Consider the following 10,792-nt stretch of genomic DNA (forward strand, 5'->3'; position numbering starts at 1 on the left):
TTTTCTCCCACAACCGTAAGGAAGGGAGAAAACTCACACTCCTATACAATTTCTAAGGTTTACTTACATACAAGGGTCTCTAAATGGATGGTCTAGATTTATTTGTAAGAAGTTTCTAGAGGCGGATGGGTGGTTAGGATCGTGACAATGCACAAATGAAAAACACTCCTTTCCACCTTTTCATTTGTTGTGAAAACCCTACACCGAAGGTTGGTTGGAGAGCTGAGATTACTTTTAAAAACCGCTTGAGATAGAGGAGGAGAGGTGCATGCGAACTCCCAAGCTGGAAGCGAACGGAACATGGTTTTCATTTTTAGAATGGTGTCACATGCAGCCTGTTTTCGCTGGAAGCTGTGTGCATGCACGTTTGTTTCCACATGTGGGAAGGGTCATGTCTTGGTAGGAATTGAGGGCTCTATAAGATGGATGGTTTGGATCTACCAGTTGGGGATTATGGTGGCCACGATTCATTGAGAACAAACATAATTTGTTTAGAACTCCTCCGAGTGGAAAAAGAAGGAGAAGATTCTCCTTTTTTGGGAGATATCGGGTCAACCCTGATTTGAACGGGGTTGCTGCTCAGTGCACAACAAGCATGCTCACATTGTGTACATGCTCTTCTTCAAGGTGGGGTCCACGGTGATGTGTGATTGAATCCACGCCATCTATCAAGTTCTTCTTGTCTTATTAGGACATTCAACCAAAGATGAGGCATGTCTTAAGCTTAGGTGGGCTATATTTTTAACTTCTGAGTTTTAATCATCGGTTTCTATTGATCTGATGGTCAGATCATTCCGAATTTGAACATCAATGGTTAAAAGGGTCCTAATGATCCTAAAGAGTGTTTGGGTGTAATATAGGGGTTGATCTGAAGCTTAGGTAGGCCACCCCTAGTGAAAGTTGAATATTTTTTACGATCTTTATCGATCCAACACTCAGATTAACTCACTATCAATAATTAATGGTCTTAAAGGGTCCTAAAGTATTCTAGGTACACCCGAATAGTCAGTATTACCATCTAACAGTCAGTCTCACTGATCAGGTGTCCACTATTTGAAATTCCTATCATGATTACCTACATTTCAAAAGCTTCCTAAGGTTTACTATTGCTAAATAGCCTGGGTTAAGCGGTTTCCATATAATGAATGGTTTAGATCCATCCAAGATCCATTGGATGGTAGTAATTTGACCAATTGATGGTCTAGGTTCACTAATAATAGGTTGACACTAACAGTGGTTCATAAGTTTAGCGCCGAAAACTCACTTCAAGATTTTGTGCACGAATTCATGCACATGTGGTTTGCATGGCACAACTTTATACAAACGAGTGTGCTAACTTTTGATGGGTCGATATCATATTGTTTAACAACCTGGATCATTCAATCCATTCTCTCGTAGATGATAAGTAGTATGATCGTATCAAAGCTGAAAGCTCTTATAGGGATGTTTTCACATGCTAGTTATCTTTGTTTTGCATGTTTGTGCATGATGTTGTCCATAGATCAAGACACTTAATGGCCCGCTAAGCATGTGGTTCGAACTTATGGATGATGCGTAATATAGGTTATGTGTGTTCTCACACATGTTCATGCTAAATTTGATTTACCTAGCAATACTCGAGCAAGGAAAAGTACGTGGTGTTACAATCTACCCCTCTTAAAGAGAATTTTGTCCCTGAAATTCAACACTTCTAATATGAATTGGAACGACAATTATTTTATGGTGTCTCTATGTATTTACTAGTTTTCCCACTACGTTCAGTTGTATACACAAGTGCTCAAGACTGACTACTAGAACTTGGGTTATTACAATCTACCATCCTTCAAAAAAATTTTACCCTTGAGGTTTGATAATGTACACCCAAACTATTAATATTATAGTATTTACTAGGATCACAAGTTCATTTAGGTGACCACTGATAATAATATTATATTAACTTTTTTTTTATTGATAGTTCTCCGCTGTTTAAAGTACAATATAATTGTTCTTTTTTCAGTGTTCGAGCTAACACAAACAGATGGTTGTAGTAGGTTTGAGTCTGATACATCGATCATCTGCCCACGTAGAACTATGGATTTAGTGGTATCATTTTTTAATCCTTTTTAGATCATTTTAGGACATTAAATAAAAAATCAGGTGGATCCAAAACTCAAGGCAGCCGCATGAGAGGAAATAGTGGAGATTCAGAGACCACCGTTAATGTTTATTAGGCTACAACAATATCTGCATGTTCTTCAGTTCAGCTCTGCAAATGAATTTCACTTTTGGAAAGAGCATCAGTTCCAACATAAATTTAGTTTTAAGTACAAATAACATACCACTGGATAAAGATCCTATATTTAGAAAGCAGGCTGCTCCATCTTTAAGGTATGTAGGCAGTTGATTGAATGGAATGCCCCATAACTTGGATAGAAAAGGGAGTAGAAGGAATATAAACAGTGCCTGCACCAATGCACCAAATTGAAGCACGCTATGGATTATCAGCTTTGCATGATACTTTGGGGAGGAAACTTTTTTCACCAGTCTGCCAAAATGTTTATAGATGCTTAGAATTTAGATTCGGTTTATTTCAGATCACTTACTTGGAAAGCAGACCCATAGGAGTTAACGACAAAAAGATCGACCGATCCTCCCTGCAACATATAATGGTGCATCGTTGTGTATTGTAAAAATTTAAAAAGACGCTAAACTTTGATATCAGAGGTGCTATATGATGCTCGAGTGAGAGAAAATGCATCTTTTGTTCGACCAAGCAGATTTTTTGGTGATGTGAACTGCTGATGGTAAATCCATCATGGGCAATGGAAATGCCTAATATCTCTCTAATCAGATTATTCTGGACCTCCATTGGAAATGGACAACTGGAACCAATAATCCACATTTAACATGGACTACATTGGACAATGAGGATCATCTGATGATGGAGATTTTAGGGTTATCTCGTCTACCATGGATCCCACCACATGAATGATTTGGAACCAGAAGAACAGCCGACATCTGCATTTGTCAAGCCATACAAAAGCTCGATTGAGCATTTATATTTCCTCTTCATCCATTAGAAAATGTACACCATAATGAATTTGGACAGGTATTTGAAGATAGAATAATGATACAAATTAGTTCAATTTCGGGCACACTAAGATTCTTTGGAGCTCAAGAATAAAAGAAATGGTGCCAGAACAAGACCTCTAATTGTCGGGCAGCCCCGGCCCTTTCTCTGCATTGTCTAAATTGTCAACAGAAATCAGTTATGCTTAAAAAAACAATTACACCAATAAAACATCCAACCGACTGGCACAAAACAAAAAAGGCACCAGAAGCCAATGCATATGAAAGGGATTCAATGATCCAACACAAGTACTTATGAACATGTCCGCATCTTTTTTATTCAGATAAAAAGGAGGCGCCCCTGAGGGCCAGCCATCGCTCTTTTCCTGAAACTAACACAATCCTGTCAAAACGAAAATGGAAAGCCAAATAGCAGTGACCTCAAAAATGCAAATTTGGATACAGGCATTGACTGTATCAATCAAATTATTCATTAAAACAGGAAAACCAGCCCATTAGGTCGTAGACTCCTTGGCAATCTTTTCAGCCTTAGCGATGACCTCCTCAATTCCTCCCACCATGTAAAATGACTGTTCGGGAAGATCATCAAATTTCCCATCCAAAACACCCTGTCAACCATGACAAAACCATGTGCATTAAAAGACATGATAAGAAGTGAAGAGCCAAGTGTTAAATTAATAGAATCTGTATGCTGTGTATGAAACAATTTGACCAGGAAAAAAATTAGATTCAACACAAGTCCGTGAAAGGCAAGTACTTGTCTGTGGCCAACACACTAACTGATAATTTACTAATAAATTGGGAATGCAAAGCATCCAACACAAAGTGCCAATATATAAGCTCATTATCTGTCAGGCCTACACTGGCTACTGTCAGGTGTGGTCAAAAAGCAATTGCTACAGCAAAAGTGTCACTGAAGCTTAACATTAAAGCTCATATACTTTAAGCTAGTCATCAAGCACTCTAATATCCGTACATTCAGTCCATTCATCTGGAGGCCCTATTGTGGATGGTGCGGTCACAGAACTAAATAATTGTGGCCAAAATCAGGTTTGGCTACAATCTAAGTGCCACTAAACATAAAAGGTATTGTTGCCACCATCAGAACGCAATGCAGGCGGGACCTACGTTGTGTTCAACAGTCACTTAGCTTGCCAGCTACAAATCTTCAAAGGCAATTAAGACACCACTTTTAGCAAGAAATCCTACCCGAGTAACTCCGAACTTTGAGAGAAAAATGTTCCATGGATATGACTAGTCATGGTGATGATGGAGTATGGACCCGACTTGGAGCTACTTTAACATTTGCAATATTGCTGGTGTGACCCATCATCACAAAATTTAGCAGTGACATTCTTTTCATTGCTATCGAAAAGAGCCACATCGGAACTTTATACTCTTCTTTTTTCTTCCTTTTGTCTTATAGGTAATTGTATACCTCTATAATGCACATACAATGAAATTACAATGCTTCTACAAGTAACATTTTAGAACAATATATACGTTAAATGTAGACAACAGAGAAGGATGAGGATACGCTAATGCTATCTGCCAATCTTCCACTGGTCCAAATTTCTTAATATTCATATTCTAGACAGAAAAAGAAAACTTGAAAATAAATGCCCATTCAACGAGGCAGAATTTCTTTATTCCTTACCTGGAAGCTGGCAACGGATTCCGTCAATTCAACATATTTTCCAGGAGCACCTGTGAACACTTCAGCAACATGGAATGGCTGACTCAGGAACCTTTGAATTTTACGGGCACGAGCCACAGTCAACTTATCATCTTCACTGAGCTCATCCATTCCTAAAATTGCAATAATATCCTGAAGATTCTTGTAGTTCTGGAGAACCTTTTGGACACCACGAGCAGTATTGTAGTGCTCTTGTCCTAAAATACGGGGGGAAAGCATACGAGATGTTGAATCAAGAGGATCGACAGCAGGATAGATACCAAGCTCTGAGATCTGGGCACAAGTAGAAAACGACCATCAGTGTCATCATAGCCTTGTCCCAGCTATTTGGGTCAGTTAGAAGACAGCCATAAAATATGGGGGGCCAAACATAGAAGAAATCCTTATGTGAAGCAGCAGCTTAGGATCAGTAGAGAAATAAACAAACCTGTCGTGACAACACAGTCGTGGCGTCAAGATGAGCAAAGGTAGTTGCAGGAGCTGGATCTGTCAAGTCATCAGCGGGCACATAAATAGCTTGGACAGAGGTGATGGAACCTTTCTTTGTTGTGGTAATACGCTCTTGCAGGCCTCCAAGATCAGTAGCCAATGTTGGTTGGTAACCGACAGCAGATGGGATACGACCCAGCAAAGCAGACACTTCAGAGTTTGCCTGAAAAAGAAAATTCTCATTATGATAATACCATGCAGAAGGATGACCAGATCTTCAATAAATTCATAAATAAGGCAACTTACTTGGGTGAAACGGAAAATGTTGTCAATGAAGAGAAGCACGTCCTGCCCTTCAGCATCTCGGAAGTGCTCAGCTACAGTCAGCCCGGTCAGCCCAACACGAGCACGAGCACCAGGGGGCTCATTCATTTGCCCGTACACAAGAGCACACTTGCTTTCGCTCTGCAGCATATGAAACAGAGATGAAGAGAATGAATGCATAACCTATGAGAATAACGAACAGCGGATGGATGTGCCAATCATAACAAATCATGAATAAGATGTAATGATACAGACCTGTTTGTCTCCAAGCTTAATAACACCACTCTCAATCATTTCCCTGTATAGATCATTACCCTCACGGGTACGTTCACCAACACCAGCAAAGACAGAGAAACCACCTGATGCAATGAAATTAATTTTTATTTTTTTTATTTTTAAAGTAAGCAATAGAGAAATCAAAGATGCGTTCAAAATGGGCTTCCCCATTATTCCGTGACCCACCATGAGCTTTGGCAACATTGTTAATCAGTTCCATGATAAGCACGGTCTTCCCAACACCAGCACCACCAAACAACCCAATCTTTCCACCTCTCTGGTAAGGTGCAAGCATATCCACGACCTGGGCAATTACAAAGTCAGATTCAAAGTCATTGAAATAGGCACTAAGATCCAACAACACCGAATGCCATGCTTGTGAAACATGCAAAAAAGGGAGTCAACTACTTGGAACTCTCCAATACGTGCAGTTTTAAGAAATAAATAACAAACATTCAATATATCAGATAGAATATAAAAAAATTGTCAAAAGAAAAGCACACCTTAATTCCAGTCACAAGAATCTGTTGTTCAGTTGCCTGTTCAACAAAGGAAGGAGCTTCACGATGGATGGGCAGAAAGTGGTCGGTCTCTGTTGGACAACCAAACAGCAATATAAAACATGGTGTGCATGAAGCAAAATTACAATAAATAAAACAGCATTTTCCAATTAATAAATGAAACTCAGCAAGGGCACAAAAATCTTACTTATTTCACCCCTCTCATCGATCGGCTCCCCAATGACATTCATGATGCGGCCGAGGGTAGCCCTACCCACAGGCACCTAAACAACAATCAAACATAAACAAGAAAAGGAAAAGAAAATTCATCATTGATATGCCAAGAACGGATGAAGCAAATACAACACAAACATCACATAAACAGCCAGGAAGTCATAAAGTAAAAAATTAAAAGAACCACATCCACACATATCAACAAAGAAAATCAAATAAAAAACTATAGATCAACAGTTTCAAACCTATGAAACTCATGAAACCATTATGTACTTTCTAGTAACAACTCAAAAGGCATAGATCTTGGCCAACATCAAACTCAAAATTGAAATCCTAAAAGTGTGTTCAGACCAAGGTGTGCCAAAACGGTTACGTATCGGCCGTAACGGCCGATACGTAACGGTAACGGTGGGAACCGTTACGCGTTTCGGGGTCGTATCGGCCGATACCCGATTTTGTACCCGTATCGGCCGATACGGGCCCGTTACGGGGTGTAACGGCCGTTACGGGCCCGTAACGATAACCTTTTTTTTTTCATTTTTAACTCTGTTTTTGCTGTTTTTTTGAAACCTCTTGCTTCCAAACTGTTTCTCACTCCTTCTACTACTAATTTCGACCAACCTTGGCTAGGTAATTGATAGAAAAACACATTATATAACAGATTTTTTTGAATCAAAGCTCGGTGGGCCATTTTTCAGAAATTCGTCAAAAATAGGTATTTATACTTTTTTTAATATATTTTGCTGTTTTAATCATGTCATATGATGTGTTAATCATAGTAGAACATGTTAATGTGCATTTTACAGATTTGGGGTGCCATTTAATAATTTTTTACTATTTTTTTCTATTTACGCATGAATTTTGGCCCATTTTTTTAAAATTCGAAAAATCAATTTTTAATGGTTGTTTTGCTGTTTTAATCATGCCATTTGATGTGTTAATCATAGTAGAACATGTTAATGTGCATTTTACAGATTTGGGGTGCCATTTTATATTTTTTTAATATTTTTTTCTATTTACGCATTTATTTTGGCCCTTTTTTTGAAAATTCAAAAAATCATTTTTTAATGATTCTTTTGCTGTTTTAATGACGTCATATGATGTGTTAATCATAGTAGAACATGTTAATGTGCATTTTACAGATTTGGGGTGCCATTTTATATATTTTTTATATTTTTTTCTATTTACGCATTTATTTTGGCCCTTTTTTTGAAAATTCGAAAAATCATTTTTTAATGATTCTTTTGCTGTTTTAATGATGTCATATGATGTGTTAATCATAGTAGAACATGTTAATGTGCATTTTACAGATTTGGGGTGCCATTTTATATTTTTTTTTATATTTTTTTCTATTTACGCATTTATTTCGGCCCTTTTTTTGAAAATTCGAAAAATCATTTTTTAATGATTCTTTTGCTGTTTTAATGATGCCATATGATGTGTTAATCATAGTAGAACATATTAATGTGCATTTTACATATTTGGGGTGCCATTTTATATTTTTTTTATATTTTTTTCTATTTACGCATTTATTTCGGCCCTTTTTTTGAAAATTCGAAAAATCATTTTTTAATGATTCTTTTGCTGTTTTAATGATGCCATATGATGTGTTAATCATAGTAGAACATGTTAATGTGCATTTTACATATTTGGGGTGCTATTTTATATTTTTTTTCTATTTACGCATGAATTTTGGCCCTCAAAAATAATTGCAAACACCTAAATGTAAGATATTTTCATATTACATTCATTCTAATATATCTATCATTGATAGTAGATAGTTAGAAAATTAAATATATGAATTTTGTAGTCAAATTCAGGTTATCTGGTTCATAAATTCATCAGACAATCCGATACAACTTCTCACCAAAGAGTGGACCGTTACACCACCATAAACATGTTCCAATTTATAAATGAATGCATATTTGGAATGCTTAGAATATTTCGGATTTAATCCATATTTTTTTGGCAAAAAAAAAAAATTTTGCGCCGTTACGGGCCGTTACGCCCCCGTATCCGTATCGGTTTTGGAGGTCACCGTTACGCCAACCGATACCGATACGGGACACCTTGGTTCAGATAGCCTCACATTTTGGACAACAAATGCATCACTGTCCAAATACAGACAGCAAAACTTCAAGCCTGAACATACTTTTCTGCCCACTATTTAGGACAGAATCATGTTGACTACCCTGTCCGGATGGCATTTTCTAGACAGATCCCAAAAGCTCCCGAAACACCATTGGGGGAGAACAGCATTGTACAGACTGTAATGCCCCTCAAAATGCATCTAGGTTTACACCAGTATTAGGACAGAATTAAGTTGTCCCCTCACAAATGGCATTTTTATACAGGTTGAAAACAGTCAAAAAAACAGAAGACTTCATTAAGGGGTCGTTTGGATGCCTGTAAATGGTTCTAGTTGTAAATGATTTACAGGGAAGTCATTTACAGGCGGTGTTTGGATGCTGCTTTACGCCTGTAAATGATTTCCAGCTTTTACCCTTTAGATTTCCCAGCCAAAAACTGGGATTTCATTTACAGCTTTTACCTCCTCTTTTTTTTCTTCTTTCTTTTGTTTTTTTTTTTAGAAAGATGCTTTTACCCCCTTTTGAATATCCAATTACGGGATTTTTTTTTCTTCTTCCTTTTGTGTTTTTTTTTTTTTTTTGAAGGATGCTTTTACCCCTTTTTGAATATCCAATTACAGGATATAAATAATTTACAGACTATCCAAACACAGACAATCATTATGTGTAAATCATTTACAGCTTAAAGCCAAACAGGACAGGTTGTAAATGATTTCTGTAAATCATTTACAACTTAAACAATTTACAGGCAACAACAACAAAACAGACTGCAAGTCCCTTAAAAATGCCATGGGAGGAGACCTCATACCTCATAAATCTTACAATTTACTGCTACAATTTCAATCCATATACAAACACTACATTGTACAAACTGTGATACCCAAAATGCCTCCAGTTTTGCAGCCGCAATTTTAGGACCGAATCATGTCAGCTTCACTCACAAATACCATTTTTCTAAATATGTCCCAACCATTCCCGAAACACCATCTATGGGAAAAATGCATTATACATACTGTAATTCCCCCAATATGCCATTTGAGGGGACATCCAAACACCTCAGAAATCTTAAAATCTACGAATTTCAATCCAAATACCAACATTAACATTCACTGTAAATATATCCATGAATCATCAAATCCATGATAAATCAGTACTAATAGCAATAAATCTTAATCCCGATCTGAGATCTACATACATCAACACATAATCTAAGAGATAAGCACAATCAAAGTGATGAGTCAGCAGAAACCCTAAATCCCAATCCACATTTGCAATCAACCCGACAACATGATCAGCCAGTCTCAACCTACATTTCAAATCAACCCTAGACGCCGTAAACCCATACATCTCATCATATATGCAACCGATCGAGGGAGCAGGAATAGAAAAACTCACACTAATAGGTGACCCAGTGTTCAAGACCCGCTGCCCGCGGACAAGCCCGTCAGTCCCGTCCATAGCAATCGTCCTCACCGTGTTCCCCCCAAGATGCTGGGCAACCTCCAGCACCAACCTGATCGAATTGTCCAAGACCTCGAGCGCCGTCAGGATCGGCGGCAGCCCGTCGTCGAATCTGACATCGACGACAGCACCGATGACCTGGCAGACTTTTCCGACCGACCCGGCGCCGGTGAACTCGTCGGTGATCTTGCCGGTGGGCCCTGGAGTGCCTTTCGCCGGGGGCGCCGACGGAGGGGCAGGGGCCGCTGCCGCCGTCGCGTAGTCGACGGCGCGGGTGAGGAGGAATCCAGTGGGAGAAGGGCGAGAGATCGGAGATGGAGATGGACATCTAGGGTTTGGGATGGAGTGTTTGGATGGAGAGCGACGGAGAGAGGAGCGGATGAGGGTAGATAGTAGCTTGCGAGAAGCCATAGATCTCTGTACGTAGATAGATAGATTTCAGAGGGAGAGAAAGAGAGAGAGGCGCGTTGATTTGGGATCTCGCAGATGAGAAGAGAGCGAAGATGAGAAGAGACGGCGGGGTTTTGGGATTTCGATTTCAGCACGCGGATTGGATGCTGACAAGGTCAGTGGCCAAATCGCTACTGAAGTGACGTCACCAAGCTATGTGGACCCCACCATGATGCATATGTATTATCCATGCCGTCCAACCATTTTTAGAGATCGTTTTATGGCATAAAAACAGAATGAGATAATCTAAAGTTCAAGTGGAC

General features: G+C 38.8%; 1 protein-coding gene across 1 annotated transcript; it reads right to left on the reverse strand.

Annotated features, from left to right (window-relative positions):
- Positions 1-3,361: 3,361 nt before the first annotated feature.
- Positions 3,362-10,548, reverse strand: LOC131227075 (ATP synthase subunit beta, mitochondrial). The gene is made up of 9 exons (XM_058222784.1): positions 10,014-10,548; positions 6,503-6,578; positions 6,298-6,386; positions 5,981-6,098; positions 5,774-5,877; positions 5,501-5,659; positions 5,193-5,417; positions 4,727-5,038; positions 3,362-3,677 (listed from the first exon to the last, which is right to left on the reverse strand). Exons 1-9 carry the CDS (start codon positions 10,488-10,490, stop codon positions 3,564-3,566), a joined length of 1,674 nt encoding a protein of 557 aa, XP_058078767.1. The 5' UTR covers positions 10,491-10,548; the 3' UTR covers positions 3,362-3,563.
- Positions 10,549-10,792: the final 244 nt, after the last annotated feature.

This window comes from Magnolia sinica, chromosome 15 (assembly GCF_029962835.1).
Source record: "Magnolia sinica isolate HGM2019 chromosome 15, MsV1, whole genome shotgun sequence".
Lineage (NCBI taxonomy): Eukaryota > Viridiplantae > Streptophyta > Magnoliopsida > Magnoliales > Magnoliaceae > Magnolia > Magnolia sinica.